The 17281-nt window shown below is 41.0% G+C and overlaps 1 protein-coding gene across 1 annotated transcript in view; it reads right to left on the bottom strand.

The window, feature by feature from the left end:
• Nucleotides 1-17281, bottom strand: part of CDH13 (cadherin 13) — a 758666-nt gene that overhangs the window by 36412 nt on the left and 704973 nt on the right. The window contains exon 11 of the mRNA XM_074968836.1: nt 9195-9337. Within this exon, the coding sequence (XP_074824937.1) occupies nt 9195-9337 (143 nt within the window). The remainder of the gene's footprint in view (nt 1-9194; nt 9338-17281) is intronic.

Here is a 17281-nt window from a genome sequence, read left to right as displayed (position 1 = left end):
AAGAGAAATTTTAATTGCAAATTGTTATGCATCCCTTTGTTACTCCAGTTTTTCCTCTCTTCTGGTTGCTGTCTGTTTCTGTTCATCATCAGACACAATACTGAATAATCATTTTTCTTTTTAATGAATGGGAATATTGGCCCTCTGCATGTATTTTAGGGTTCATTCAATCTGGCCACTGTAAACTCTGAAAAGGTTGTAATTGGAACCTTCTTCATCATTTCTGATTGATTTTAGTTTGGAATGTTCCATGGAGAAATCGAAACTGTGCCATTCAGCTCACCTGTATATACATAGAATCATAGAAATGTAGGGCTGGAAGGGATGTCAAAAGGTCATCAACTTCAGTCCCAAGCATTGAGGCAGGACTTAGATCATCTCTGACAGGTGTTTGTCCAACCTGTTCTTAAAAACCTCCATTGATGGAGATTTCACAACCTCCCTTGGAAGCCTATTCCAGAGTTTAACTACCCTTATAATTAAGAAGCTTTTCCTAATATCTAACTTAAATCTCCCTTGCTGCAGATTACTTCTTGTCTTACTTTCAGTGGACACAGAGAACAATTGATCACCGTCCGCTTTATAAGAGCCCTTCACAGATCTGAAGACTGTTCTCAGGTCCACCCTCAGTTTTCTTTTCTCAAGAGAACACATGCCCAGCTTTTTAAACCTTTCCTCACAGGTCAGGGTTTCTAAACCATTCATCATTTTTGTTGCTTTCCTCTGGACTCTCCCCAATTTGTCCATATCTTGCCTAAAATGTGGTGCCCAGAATTGGACACAGTATTCCAGCTGATGCCCCATCAGTGCCAAGTCGAATGGGACAATTACCTCATGTGTTTTATGTATGACACTCTTGTTAATACACCCCAGAATTATATTAGCTAGTTTCACAACTGCATCACGTTATTGACTCATTTTCCATTTGCAATCCACTAGAGCCCCTAGAACCCTTTCAGCAGTACTACCACCTACCCATTTATTCACTGCTTTGTAGCTGTGCATTTGATTTTTCCTTCCTAAGCATAGTACCTTGCACTTAGTTGTATTGAATTTCATCTTGTTGATTTTAGATCAATTCTCCAATTTGTTAAGGTCATTTTGAATTCTAATCCTGTCCTCCAAAGTGCTTGCAATCCATCCAAGCATATTCTCCACTCCATTATCCAAGTCATTAATGAAAATATTGAATAGTACTGGACCCAAGCCTGACCTCTGTGGGACCCCACTAGACACACCCTCTCAGTATGACAGTGAACTACTGATAATAACTCTTTGAATATGGCCTTTCAACCAGCTGTGCACCTTACAGCAGTTTCATCTAGACCACATTTCCCTAATTTTCTCATGAGAATGTCACAGTGGGACTGCATCAAAAGTCTTAATAAAATCAAGAAATGTTTTGTTTACTGCTTCCCCCTATCCACGGCCAGTAATCCTGTCAAAGAAGAAAATTAGGTACACTTGGAATGATTTATTTTTGATAAATTGTTGCAGGCTATTCCTTATAACCCTATTATCCTCTACAAATTGATTGTTCAATAATTTGTTCCAGTATCTTCCCAGGTATCAAATAATTCCCTGCTATAATTCCCTGGGTCCTCTTTGTTCCCCTTTTTAAAGTTAGATACTATGTTTGCCCTTCTCCTGTCTTCTGGGACCTCATCAATCCTCCATGAGTTCTCAAAGATAATTGCTAATGGTTCTGCGACTGTTTCAACTAATTCCTTAAGTACCCAAGGATGAATTTTATCAGGCCTTTCCAACTTGAATACTTCTACATTATCTAAACATCCTTTAACCTGTTCTTTCCCCATTGTGTCTTGTATTCCTTTGTTAATATTAAATTGTGTTGAATATTGGGTCACCATTAACCTTTTTAGTGAAGACTGAAGGAAACAGGCATTAAACCTCAGCCATCTTGATGTCATCAGTTATTAGCTCTCCTTCCCCACTAATTAGAGGACCCACATTTTCTTTGTCTTTCTTGTCTCCTAATATATTTCTAGAACCACTAATTATTGCCCTTTATGTCCCTGGCTAGATGTAGCTCACTTTGTGCCTTACCCTTTCTGGTTTTGTCCCGACATGCTTGTGCTCCTCTTTTGTGCTCCTCTTCATAGTTCATCCACGCGTCCACTTTTTGTAGGGTTCCTTTTTGATTTGGAGGCCACTAAAGAGCTCCTGATGCAGCCATATTGGCCACTTACTATTCTTCCTGTCTTGCCTTCACATCGAGACAGTTTGCAATTGTGCCTTTAACATTGTGGCCTTGAGAAACAGTCAACTTTCCTGAACTCCCTTTTCCCTTAGATGTTCTTCCTATCAGACCTTCCCTCTACCAGTCCTCCGAGTTTGTTGAAGTGTGCATTTTTTGAAGTACATTTTCCAAATTTCTGGTGCTTTTATGCCTTCTTTTCCTTAGAATCATGAAATCTATCATTTCATGGTCACTTTCACCCAAATTGCCTTCCACCTTCTGATTTGCTACCAATTCCTCTGTCTTGGTCAGAAACAAGTCTAAAATGACTGCCCTGGTTACTTCCTCCATCTTCTGAAATGAACAGTTGTCCCCAACAATTCCAAAACCTTACTGGATATTTTGTGTTTTCCCATATTATTTTTCCAATAGATGTCTAGGTGGTTAAAGCTCCTTGTTACTTCTATTTCTTTTGTTTTGGATATTTCTGTTATTTGTTCTAGAAATGCCTCATCCACCTCCTCTTCCTGATTTCATGTTTTATACTAGATACTTACCAGGACATCACTACTGGTTTTTTACCCCTTTTATTTTTACCCAGGGACTTTCAACTGGTCTGCCTCTTCAGCTCCTCCTGGACCTCAGAACAAGTGGATAAATTCTTGATGTCTAATGCAACAACTCAATTTTTAGCCTGCCTCATCTTCCTGAACAAGCTGCACATGTCTATACCAATATTCCAGTCACAAGACTTATCCCATCAAGTCTCTATGATGCCAATTAAATTTAGCTTATGTACTTATAGTCCGAGTTCTTCATGTTTATTCCCCATACTCATTACATGCGTAATTTGTCACAAAGTAAATACTGAAATCACACTGGATTTAGAGACAGTTCTACATAGTCCTACATGTTCTTTCCCCCTTCCCACTGCTTATGTATATTTGCATAAAAACAGGGCACTCCACCTTGTTCCGTTGATGCAGACCCTATACTAGTTAAGTATCAGTTTAACATAGCCCACCCCCAATACTCCTCCTACCAGGAGGAGAGAAGGGACAGGAACTGGTACACTTGCACCAACAGAGATTTTCTCTCCAATGGGGGAATCCTCTGCTGAAGATTTGTGGGCAGTGTTCAGCCCCTTTGCTTCTCCTGAATAGCACCTCATGAGTAATGCCAAGGGGCTGGAGCTTATTACAGAATCAGCTCCAAATCAGAAGTGATGACTATCTGAATTTTGTGAGCCTCATCATGGCACCTACATCCCTGAGTAACAAAAGGGATATTCCACATGATATTATACTGACACGTGGTAACTAGAAGCTATATTTTTAAAATAGACAACAAAAATCACCATACTTGAGAATTCATAGCACAAAATAACAGAACTTTGTCATTCCACAATCACACTGATAACGTCCTGCTTATTTTCTGGGTTGGGAATGGAAATTTCAAAATCCAATGAGAAAGATTGTACTTACAGAGTTTTCAGCATGAGCTAAAACAGCCAGCTGCTCTATTTTCTGGTAATCACCCAGAATACTCCAGTTAATAATAATGTCTTTGGGATGATTATTGAAGGATACTGCAACATATTCAAACAGGAAATACTAACATTTTCTTGAAAGTTTGTTCCAGCCCAGTTTTGCAAACCCAGTAGGCTTCTTGCCCTTATACAAATAAATAAATAAATAAATAAATAAATAAATAACAGTACAGCATCCTACAGTCATGGTGCAAACTACCACATTTTACAATAAGGACACTGCAGTATCTGAGTGATTACCGCAGCATTTATTTCAATAAGGGGGCATCAGGAAGAAGCCTAAGATGTTTTCCAGGTTTACCTAAATCTGTATATTTCCCATTATCAGCCTGCTCTCAGATTAAACACAGTTCACTCCACTTATGTTAACTCTGCTCCACGATCTTTTCCACCAGCATTTAATTTCTCCTTTAATAGACCAGAGTCTCTATGTCCACACAAGCCCTTAATAAAGAGTTCTCAGACTCTAAAGACACGGTCTTGACTTTACAGATATCAAAGCAGTACAAAGAAAATTAGGATGTTCATTGCAAAAAGTGAAATTTCTTCCACATAAAAGGTCATATTTTTTAATCTATAAAATTAAATACTATGACCATCAAATTCATTATTATCTATGTTGTTTCAATAAGTCCTGGCAGAGATCAGAAGGGCTGTTTACAACTGGAAGAAATCATTTCACACTTAACCAAATTTTCCCTTCAGATACAGTTATAATGTTGAAGAAGAATATCCTCAAGATTTCTGACATAACTATTAATTATTTTTTTCCTGCAGTGAGAATGGCAGCCACAGCTCCATCTACTAACATCCTGTTGTTAAGAGCATCTTTGTGGTGGGCTGAAGAGAAGTGATGCAGATGGAGGTGTGGCTGACCAGTTTATGCACAGAACTGCTAATGAGAAATTCCTGAGTTATATTCCCAGCTTGCGACACACTCTATTTTACAGGTTGGGAAAAGTGCCCTTGTACTAGTCATTAGCATTGTCAAATGACCTCAATCTAGTGCCCACCGGATTCAGTGGGAGATTTTCTATTGACTTCAGTGGGCACTGCTAAGAGGGGCAAAACAAAACAAACCTGTCTCTGTGAATTTCATTCCTGTCATTGTGAATTTGATTCCCATTTCACCCCACCTTCTTACCCATAATTTACACAACAGATAGTGAAAGAACATGCTGGAATAACTGTAATACATTCTGTAGCTAAATATATCCCAGGCACTGTGGCTAGCAATGGGAACATTTAGGCTTCTCAACCCTTTATTGTATGACTAACTCTGACATACAGCATATTAAGGACAGGCTTGAGGACTCCAATTCTGGAGTCAAAGCACTACGACTGCCTTCTAATTGAATGCCTTAATTAATCATTAGTTTTGAATAAGGAAAAAAACAACTTCCTAGAGAGTGGATAGCTGTAACCTAGGTTTATTAAACTCCAACACTATTAAAAATCAGAGGAAAAATCTACAGGTGCCTTCCCAAGGCATGTATTCAATTTCTCAGTCTTATTTTTATGAGCTTAAGGCCAGATGTTGAAGTCAATGAAAGTCAGTCCACTGATTTTAATGGGAGCAGGATCAGGCCCTTAATATTGGTCACAGGGGCTTGACTGAGAGTCTTCTAAATCCATGAAAGGCAAAGTCTGCAGCAGTTCAAGCTTCCCCAAGTTGATATGGATCAAACTTGACTTGGAGGTGAGAAGATAGTTCAAGTTCCACCCAAAACCTAGTCAAAGCCAGAATTGAACAGATGCTACTTTTTAGGCCATATCAATCACAGAATAAAGAACCCTATGATGTGTTATTAATAGATCGAGAACATGTTTGCATTGGCCAGGCTGAAATTCACATCTAATGAAGAAGATCAAATAAATATCTGCTCTCTTTTCCTGGCTAGTGGCCACATACAATGGCTGGAGAAAAAACCTACAGAGTGTGCCAGAACACAGCCTTTGGATAAAAGACTCTGGTTGAGTATCTTTTACCTCTCCTTGCTCCAAGACTCTTGGCCACATGCATAATTTGAACTGGCTGAAATAACACTTTGTTTTCAATTTACCACCCAATCTGTTTGGTCCTCTTTTAATCTTCCAAGAATAGCCACTATCACACATCATTCTAACCTTATTCACCAATTTCAACTAGAATATATTCAGTAAACTGAAAAAAATGACCTTTCCCTTTGGAGTTTATGGACACTGCAGCTCTCAAAAAGAACATATGGAGCATATTTTAATTTAACCTTCTTTTAAAGTCCTGGAAGAATTTATATTCATTTTAGATTATTCTACTACCAAACTACATATAGTATTTAGCCTGTAGGAAATGTAATAAACCTTTTCAAACTGGGCATTAGAGTTAATTGGCTAGAAAAATCGAGCAGAATCCAGCATGGCTGGTTAGCACTTTTTGGTGACCCATCAGTAGGGAAAAGAGGGGAGTAGATGTGCCTCACTGGCAGCATGGACATATCAGCGCCCCAGAAAAGACCGACGACCCAATGCAGTGCCCACTGAAATCAGTGGAAACACTCCAATTGGCTTCACTGGCCATTGGATCAAGCCTTTACAGACCCTGGATTAACACTATACCCCTTTGACTGCACATACATGGTGGGACAACACTTGCTATGACTAAAATGGAAACAATCAAGTTATGAGTCTGTTACATATTGTTGTACAATGAAGTCAGCAGACGCATTGCAGGACTTCCCAATAACATCAATAATGCACTCCTGAAGGCAAAGGGGCCAGCATTTCTCAGGCAAGGGTTTGATAATGATATCAAAGTATCATCCGCTTAACTGTATTTTCATACAGGTGGTGAACATTCTAAATTAGCCATTCTCTCTGTGATACACTTGCTGGCGTGTTTATGAAGATGCCTAAGAATAGAAAAGTAAGCAGTTATGTAGACACGATCATGCAACTCTTAAGAGACACATATGCATATTACAATAGCCTTCTTTGGAGCTGATCAGCTCAAGAGTGAAGCTAAGGTATTATAGGCTTTTGTTAGTAGAATAGGGCTTCCTGGAATTCTGGTTCATTCTGCATGATCTCCAGAACAACTTTATGGTTCCGCACAAAACCTCAAGGAAACCTCCAGCATATCAAGTGGGGTCCTGCAGGGATCAGTTCTGGGTTGGTTCTGTTCAATATCTTCATCAATGGTTTAGATACCTCGATGACAACATAACTCTCTATGTTGTCATCGAGGTATTCAGGTGCTTCATAGCTGGGTGACCTCACTCTGTACTGAAGCCCCCAATTCCAACTGCCTTCTAGCATATCTTATTACCTGCACACATTTGAAAGATGTTACTGATGAAGTTAATTATAAAAACAACAACAATTGTGCAGTGGTCTGTACAATTCCTTTTGCACACAGCCATGATGCTCAGATACTGCGACATGAGAACCTACATACTTGTCGAATAGGAGAAAACAATCACTGTGACTGTGCCCGCATTGGCTGGTATCTGCACCTGCATATTTTCAAATGTTTTGCTCCCTCATTTCTCTCTCTCTCTCTCTCTCTCTGATAATTGGTGAGACAATTTCCCCCTGCTCCTGCATACAATTCTAAGCCTCTGCTTCCTGCCTCTTGAGTGTCTACAGCTTTGCCTTTGAGGCAGACACAGTGGCAAAATGAGGACAGACACGTGGATGGATTTTTAAGAAGCAGGCTGCAACTACTATTAAATTTAAATAGAGGGGAGGGGCACTACCCGCCCATCATCCATACTGTCCTATACCAATCATTTAATTGGTTCCAGTTCAGAAGTTACAGGGTTCTTACCATATGGCCCCCCTCCAGGTTAGATCCTGGGAACTGAGGAATGCTGGCCAATCAGTACCCCTCCCCTCCAATTGACCAACCAGTGAAAGAGACTCCTAGGGGAGAGGAAAAGAGCTATCCGGTGTTCCTCACCAAGTGTCTCCCTCCCTTGTTGAAGGGCTGTTCCCTTTCACTGCTGGCCCCAACAAGCTCCCCTACTCACTGAGGCAGGTGGGTGGGGTTTCTGAAAATCAAACCCTAAGTAATTTGATCCCAGTTTTCCTATTGGCTCAACATAACATTACAGGGGGTCCCTGGTATACCCACTTATCCGTCGTTTCATATATCCGTTGCTCATCAATAGGGGACTATGCCTGATTCACGTCGGTCCCCATCCGCATATCCGTCGCTTCACCTTTTACCTGGCTCTTCTTTGGGTGCTTCCCCCAGTGTCCAGGAGGCACTGGGAGGGAGGGAAAGAAGCAGGGATGGGGTGCGCTAGGAGGAAGGTGCAGAACTGGGTGGGAAGAGGTGGGGCAGGGGTGAAGGGGGGCCGGGAAGAGGCAGGGTGGGCCACTATTTCTTATGGGGAAAAATTCCCCAGTATCCGTTGTTTCAGTATCCATTGCCCTTTTCAAGAACGCAACCCTGACATATACCGGGGACCCCCGTACCTTTCTGATGCTATTATAATTAAGATACATTTTTCAAAAATGATTAGCCAGCAAACATAGGTAAAGGAGTAGGTTTAGAGCCACATTTCTTTTATGGACATTACACTAAGAAAGAAACACATTTATGAATATACAAGTCAATCGCTTCTGCAGAAGATTCTTTTTTCCTTTTGCACTGAAGGAGATGATTCCTTTTTCTTGTCAGACCTAGCAAATGTTTCCTGAGCCAAGTCATGTGATGCAAAAAATGTAAAATTACCCTCCTAAAAAGAACATTTTACAATTCATCACCAGGGCTAAAGCAGCTGCAGCTATGGGAAAGGGTTAGCATATTAGCTGTTATATTACATACAAAGCCCTTCTTTATTTTGTGCCCTCAGCTATGGAGATTTGCAGGAATGTTCAGGATTTTCACTACATTTTTATGCGCTACAAAAGTCACTCGTAGTGAATTTTTGCAACATCCTTTAATTTAGATTATACTCGACGGAAGAAACTTTAATACACATAATATGTAAAATATTGCATTTTAACAAGGGTTTTTCATTATGTTTTTATTGTCACTGTCAGTATGTGTTAAATAGGATAGAATTCACCACATCCAGGATGAGTTTGCTACTGGTGCCTTAGGCTTAATAACAACTCAAATATTATGAAGAAATTAACTCAGATAAAGATGATTTATTACTACCCAAGTACATTCATCACATGCATTGTTTACTATTATCAGTGCGGGCTCTGTAGGATTAAATGTCTCCAGCCTGCCCCCAAAACCTATGCCATTCTCAGTTTGAAGTCTAACTTCCTCTCCACTTACTTTTTGACTCTATTTGTCCACAAATATCTTAGACTCTTAGATGCCGATTTAGCAAATTACTTAAGCCCATGCTTAACTTTATGCCGGTGCTTTTTTGAAAAATGGGTTTGAAGGGGGAAAAAATCAAATAAATTATCAATCCAGTAGTGTTATCAGCAACCATTACTCACCACTGTCTATTGCCAGAAACAGTGCTGTATAGACGTTGTTGTGGACATAGGGTGATTCACGATCCAGGACAGCAGTGGTGAAAATGGTACCATTTGTAGGATTAATTTCCAGCCATCCTGCCGGATCCTTGTAAACAGAATACCTAGGCAAAAAGATAAAAGCCATCAACTGATCACATATCTAACCTTGTTATTACAAAAGGAGAGCCCTTTGCACGGACTGCCTTTCTTAGGAGAATCTCTTAAGCACTTTCACAGACAGTTACTTCTTTGAAATAGGTGATTATAATTAGACCCATTTTACAGATGGAGAAACAGACAGAGAGAGGTGAAGGCCAACAGTTTCAAACACCTAAATCAATATTTAAAACACAGGCAACCTGGCTCTCATGGGTGCTGACTGCCTTCTGCTGTCTATCTGAGGGCTTTAATACTACTGCCCATTATTGTAGTATCAGACCGCCTTCACATAAAACCAATAACAATAGTGAAGCCCCTAGTGAACTTTATTGAGTCTCTGGCACTGTTCCCTTTTCAGGGTTAGAACTCTGTGGGGGGGAAAGGTAGTACTTATTTTGTTGTCTTTTTGTTGGATATTTTGGATTTTATTTTATTTTATTGGTTGCTAAAGGGGTTGGGATTAGAAGGGAATTAGAAGGGTGTTTTAAATGCCATTCTTATGGCAGCAAGGATTTTTGGAAGAGGAAGGTTTTGCAGTGTTTCCTAAAGATGGTCCGATGCTGGATCTGCTTGGTCTCCTCTAAATGTTCGTTCCATATCCAGCTCCCCTCCTCCAAGGATGCTTTGTCTTCAGCTCTCATATGCTTCCTTCTGGGCTTTGTGATCTGCACTGTTGTGCTTCCAAGCTGTGGGTGCTCAGACTCTCTGAACAATCAGGGCACTTCCATAGTCACCTAAATATGGATATAAACCGTTGCCTTCTGGGAGCCCTGATACGTACTTCACTACTGTAGACTATGCCTCCTCCTTATCATGATCATTTAGGTCCTGATCCTGGACAGATTTAGGCCAGTGCTTAACTTTATGCATTATGAGTAGCATAACTGAAGTCAAATTACATGTAAAACTCTTTGCAGGCCTAATTTTGTATGCAGTTAAATACATTGAAATAATCTAACCATAATGAGTTGAAATAACTGACACAAGTTTCCTTTTTAATTAAATATTTTAATGCATCAAGTCTCCAACTAAAGTGCCTATTGCACATTCAATATGCACTTTAGTGAGATGCTTATCTGCCTGAAATGGATTGCTGTATAGGTCATAACAGTCAGCAAGTCTACCATAGGTATTTTGAATCACTATCAATTGACATGAAGCCTGTTTATTGTTTTACGAGTATCTGTGAATAACCAAGTAATTTAGAGTGGCCTCCATTTAAAAGGTGCATTAGGCAGGTATTTCTGCCAAAAAATCATCTACCCACTGAAGGAAACAATCTAAAGCAGTGGATTGTCAAGAAGAAAATAGTGCCAGAAAAGAAAAAAAAAAGAATTAACGGTCAGCAGCCTAAAGAAGCGAGCCCACTGAATGCCTGCTTCAGAGGCTTGCCTTGGTTTCAGGTAACTGAGACATTCTATTTATTTCAGGTACTTATATTGAAACCATTGCCACAGCATTTCAGCACCTCACAATCTTTAACGTATTTATCGCCACAGTGAAATCCATTAACTTCAACCAACTTTGGACCAGGCAAAGGGCTCAGACTAAATCCTATCAAAGTCAATGGAAAGACCATCATTGACTTCCACAAGAGATGGATCATGCCCTAAATTCTGTCTTCCCAGCCTATATGAGTAAGGCCAGATTCTAATCTCATTTACACCCGGTTAGCTCCATTGACATCAGGGAAAGTGGTTCTCATTTGCACTGGTGTAAGTGAGATCAGAATCAAACCTTTATTCTGATGGCACAGGAAATGGAATTTGCTTTTTGATCTCCAGCTCCCAGACCTACTAAGCTGTAGCCTGATCCTACTCCCATTGAAGTCTATACATTTTCATCCTTGGCTTCTCTTGGAGTCCAAAAGAGAAAATGTAAACAAAGAAATGGAAGCAAACACTAATGAACAGTGAGTGGTACAGTCTATCAAACGTGTATGCACTTCCACTTTAATAACCATTCAAACATTAATCAATAGTTGAGCTTTATCTCCCATAAAAATGAGTTGCTAGAATAGTAACAAGGCTGATAATTATTTCATTGTACTCCTTCGTTTTTTCTTTTATTGTTGTTTTTATAACATTGCAACAAAGGTATGAACAAACAAAATATGGAACCAGGGCAGTCTAAACAATTCCCAGTCTATTATAAGGCAGCAAATTCTCAATTAACCCTGAAACAATTTAAGGGGATTCAACACTTTTAAAGTAATGAGAATTTAAAATGGATTTATATTGTCTTCCCTGATTGCTCTACAAAGCACTATTGAATGTACAAATAATAACAATAATAAAAAGAATTGTATAGTCCGTGATTTGGCTTAGGATATTGTAAAAGCAGTACTTTGTCTTTTCCACCAGATGTTTTACATATTGTAAGAGTATACTGTGGTATCGTTCAGATGATTGTTCTTTGTTCCTTTTTCAAAATGAGGGTTCTACTACCAAAAGGCTTAAAATAGACACTCATTAAGAAAAGCATTTTATAAAACCATAAAAATACAGGATACAAAGACTGACTTTCTCCCCCTCTGCTGACTTCAAGGGGACCTGCTGGGCATTCAGCCGTTTTGAAAATCGTGCCATATATCCAGGTGCCTAAGTATGGGCTTAGCAGCCTAACTTTAAGCACTGAATTTTGTAAGTCAGAGGCACGTGCATGTCGACACATTTACTCACCTACATATAAATGTAGGCCCATATTTTGTGCTGTGTCAAAGACCTGATTGCAGCTTGTTCTTGTTCTACATCAGCACTTGTGAAATTTAGAGCAGCCTCAGTTTGTTCTAATCTGTGCCAGCAGACTGTGCCCCCGCCCCAGCATGTTTGTCAACGGGGATCACCGGAGTATAACCCATTTGTCTATGCCTCTTCTCCTAGTGACATGCCCTCTATGCCAAGAGCTGCAGGGAAGTGGGAGAGGAGCCAGCTACACCACCTCCCTTAGCTGGGAAATCCTCAGCTGAGAAGAGCTTCATGGTTTATGGCATCTCTGGAGAGATGTAGCAGAGTTAAAGCATGGGAGAGAAAATCTGACTTAATATGTTTGTGTGTGCTGGGGTGCCTGGCCCACACTGGGCTCTAAGAGGTTAATAGAGCCCTTGGGAGGCTGCGCAGGAGGCAGCCAATCAGAGGGGGCCTGCAAGGAGTAGCCAATCAGGGCCAGGCTGGCCCATATAAGAAGGGCTGCAGAGCACAGCAGCTTCAGTCACTCCGTGGAGCTTGAGGGGGGTGGGGGTGGGGGGGGGGAGGACTGGCTGCCTGGCAGGCTGAAGGCAGCAAGCACCCTGGACAGAGCAGTGCTGCAGGCAGGGACCCAAGAGCTAAAGGCAGCTCATGGCAGGCTGAAGGCGTCTGCAGGCTGAGGCCCTGAGGCAAGGGCAAAGAGGGTGCTGCAGCTGCAGGGAAGTGGCCCAGGGAAATCTACCAAGGAATCAGAGGGGGCCCCGCAAGCAGCAGCCTTCTACAGGGTCCCTTGTTCCCTCCTCGTCCCCACTCGCCACTGAAGAAGTGGCTGGACTAAGTGACTGTGATATTCCCCCAGAAGCGGGGTAGTCCTGAAGAGGATGACACTCCTGGGAGTGACATGGGTCCCAGGAACAGATGTGACGGTGGCAAGACGCCACCAGAAGAGGGCACACTGGCTAGCAGAGCTGATCCCCGGGACATCTAGGAGGGGGTGCCGCAGTGGTGAGTCCCTCCCTGTCACAAGGCGCAATTGGCTTACATGGCTAAAAAAAACAAACAAATTAAAATATTTGAAATGGCTTCAAGTAGTGTGTATGTATGTGTATTTATATACGTATTTTCTGGAAAGTATTCAAAGTCTTCCAAAGAACAGCTCCCAAGGATGTTTAGCACACACAAATAATATCTGTGGCTGGCAGCTGATTAGGAGGGAAGATCATTATACAAAACAGTGGAGACAATATGGACATGAAAATCTAATCAGTGTCACGACCCTGCACTTGCCACATAAAGAATTTCATAGCTAGCAGTGAAGTAGCCAAGGGGTTACAGAAGAGCAGCCAGACATCTAGGCACAGACCCAGCTGCTGCCGCTGGCAAACCATTCCAGAGCTTGGTAGCTGCCAGACACATCCCATGTGAGTAGATGGGCCTTGGCTTCTATGATTGAACAGAACGAGAAGGAAGGCAAAATGAAGCATATTGAGCATACTGAGCACCACCAGTGACAGAAGAAGGCCGTGCCAAATTAGCACTGAACTAACATGTACGTGCCAATTTGATGTTGCAGCTCTTTTGCTAGGGTACATTGGAAGTTAGCAATCTAAATGAGCATGCTGGGATATGCATTTTTCTGTTACAGGAATCTGAAGTTACAACAGAGGTTACTCAGATTGTATTGCACAAAGATTGTATAAGCAACAACATGCAACTGCTGTGAGGACACTGGAACAAGTATTGCAGTCTTGAGTAGCAAAATATCAGTCTGGCTGTGCAATTCAGCTCTGCTACGACAGCATGTTCCCGAGAGCGGGGGAACTTAGGCCCTGAAGCCCAGATTTTTAAAGGGATTTAGGTGTTGCTGTGTTCAGCATTGCAATGCATAACTGATTTAGAAGCCTAAATCTCATTTTCAAAAGTGATTTAGGCTCTTAGGAGCTTAAATCCCAACTGTCAATGAGATTTGGGCTCCTAGGTGCCTAAATCCCCTCTGAAAAGGAATCTGTTAGGCTCCTAAATCACTTGGGTGTTGCAATGCTGAGCAACTCACTGCTTAAATACCTTTAACGGTCTGGACATGAGCCCACAATATGATGGGCTGGAATGTACCTGTGGCATTCTCTAATGGGGAGGAATGACAGTCCAGTGCTTAAGTCACTGGAGGGGGACTTCAAAGACTTGGGTTCAATTCCTGGCTTTACCACAGATTTCCTGTATGACATGAGACACTTCATCTACCCTGAGTCTCAGTTTCCCATCTGTAAAATGGAGAGATTAATCCCTACCTTGAAAAGGTGTGGCAAGGATAAAATCTATAAATGAATTTTAACAATAGCCTTTCATTGTACAAACTGAATTTGCCCCTGAAAGTATAGGGGCAGAAGTGCATGTGCATTCATCCAGTTAGGTCACAGAACACACCCAGGTGACTTATGTAAGCAATCAGCTAGTCAATAATGAATCACACTGAGGGTAAATAATGGAAAAGATGCAGTCACATTGATCTCAGGCCTGAGCAAAGCATTTTGGGTCAGATTTTTAAAGTTAAAGGTGCAGCTAGGTCCTTCATGGGATTTTCAGAGGCTCCCAAGTGCCTATGGGAGTTTTAAACCCCTTTAAAACCTGGCCCTTTATAAAAAATAAGACTAAACACAGTTGGGTTAAATTTTCATGATTTTCCAGACATGTGATTACTGGTTCTAAAAGTGCCTACTATGGGTAAAAGCCATTTTTGCAATATTTCCACCCTAACTGGTAGCAAGAAATGTCACAAGAAAGTCTATTCATACATTAGATTTCCACACTACATTTTCTGCCTTTAAGGGGTGAAATCTGGCTCACTGAAATCAATGGTGAAATTCTCATGGACTGTAATGGCCCCAGGATTTCATCTTAGAAGTTCAGCTAAGTGTTCACCTTTTGGGGGGGCTTATCCAAACATCTTGGAGGCTTCACCCATAGTTGTGAAACAACTGTCTGTCCTCATCCTTGCTGGACCTACATTACATAAAGGCAGCTTCAGAAATTCTTCTCTGCACTTTTCACAAACTGTTCAAGTAAAAGGATCAGTGGGGAATGCAACTCCATATTTTCTGTGCTTAAGAATTCAGTATGAAAAGTTCCTTTTGTCCTTGAATGAAACATTCTCTAAACATGGATATTATATGATCCTTGAATCACACCAATATACATTTCATACTATTAGATGAAGTACCCTCAAACAAAAGACCACAACTGCCTCTGAGAAATGCCTGTAGACATGTAAAAGAGACAAGTGTGGTAATTATAGCGGAGAGATATTTGTTCCTCACGTTTGAAAAAATGCAAATAGGTCAAGACAGTGAATACAAGATTAAATGTTTGGGCTGAAATGATAACTAATGTACATTGCATTTCGTGTGCTTTACCTTTGGGTCGCATAACCTAGAGCTTTTAAAATCGTAAGCTGCATGCCATCATATTCTCTGCTTCCCACTGTGCCACCGTTAGCATTAGTCTGTGCTGTTTACTGTTGATATTAGGTGATCTATCAGCAGTGTAGTAGCCCTCAGTGTCCTGCAGCTAATTTTAGATTTTCTAGAAGGCTCAGGGATGAGCAAATACAGTACAAGAAATAATTTATATGATGCATTTACACTGTATTTCTGCCCATGGAATAATTGTGAATAGATAGCAAGCTAAATGAATTTCTTTGCTATCCAAAAGCATTTGACAAATTATTTGTTTCTTTTTAAACTGTATGGTTTGATAAGCAAATATTTGCCGTTTGATCTGTGTTGGCTAATGGTGACCAGTTATAAGTTACATTGCACTTTTTCTGCTATCTGACTGGATGAAGGCAAAAGCACTTCCACCTGAATACTGTCTTAGATTGTAAGCTTTTTAGGGCAGAGACTGTAATTTGTTCTGTATTTGTACATTGCCTTGCACTAAGAGGTACCACAATCTAAATCAGTGGTGGGCAACCTGCAGCTCATGGACTACATGCAGCCCATCAGGGTAATAAGATTGCGGGCCACGAGACATTTTGCTGACGTTGACTGTCTGCAGGCATGGCCCCCCGCAGCTCCCAGTGGCCGCGGTTTGCCTTTCCCAGGCAATGGGAGCTGCGGGAAGCAACAGCCAGCATGTCCCTGTGGCCCGCCGCTTCCTGCAGCTCCCATTGGCCAGGAACAGCGAACTGCAGCTACTGGGAGCTGCAGGGGGCCATGCCTGTGGACAGTCAATGTCAGCAAAATGTCTCGCGGCCCTCAATCAGATTATCCTGATGGGCTGCATGCAGCCCGCAGGTTGCCCACCATTGATTTAAATGATAACAACAACAAGAATAGTTTTACATGAGAATTTGGCTTTTTTATAATTAATCTTACATGAAGTTTTGACATTTGCACCAGTAAAATATGATTGTCAGAAAGTGTGTGGAAAACAGGGATGGTTGGAAAATTTCAATGAATAAATGGAAACGAACAGTTTCTCTCTCTCTCTCACTCCTTTTAGTTTTCCAATTTTCCAGCAAGCTTTGGTGAATAAAGTGAATGTGTTAAAAAATATGAGTGAATAGACCGGTTGTATTGCATTTCACGCCCAGATGTAAAGCCACTGTAGTTTAATTCTCTATTGCAGTCCTTTAAGTCCATACCTTGTCTGTGCCATACAGTTCAATAGCACAGCCAATTCTTGGTCCCTCAGTTTAGCATGATGCAGAGTGTGTGCTGTACCAGTAGAGATGAGACAGTACTAACAATAACTGAATTCTCCATTTCAACAGAAATATTAGGGATGAAATATGGAAGCCACAGATATGACCCGTATTGAAACTTTATCACATTAGTCGACAGGATACTACTAGTAAGCAGTTCTGGGGAAAATCAGTAATCCAAAAGGGCTTTCATATTGCCTTTCAAAACCCCTGCCTGATGTGCTTTCCCATTAGGATACATAAAAGCCATAACACCCCTAAGAAATAAAAAAGGGACTATATATATATTTTTTCTTTATGTCTCCTGAACAGCTCCATCTTTTATTCCTACATCCATACATCAGGATGTTTTTACATCCTCTCCTATGTACTGAACTCAGAGGCTGGTATCTTGCTGTTAAGTTTGATAACGCTTGGATATAAATCTGCATGTGACCACTATGGTGTTTCATACCCTGTTGTCTACCTCTTTCAGTACTCAGTGATGTTGCTCTGTAGTCAGAAAAAGTGTGTGAATG

The sequence above is a fragment of the Natator depressus genome, chromosome 12 (assembly GCF_965152275.1).
Source record: "Natator depressus isolate rNatDep1 chromosome 12, rNatDep2.hap1, whole genome shotgun sequence".
NCBI lineage: Eukaryota > Metazoa > Chordata > Testudines > Cheloniidae > Natator > Natator depressus.
Note: the sequence above shows the minus strand (reverse complement) of the source record. Positions and strands in the feature narration are given on the sequence as shown.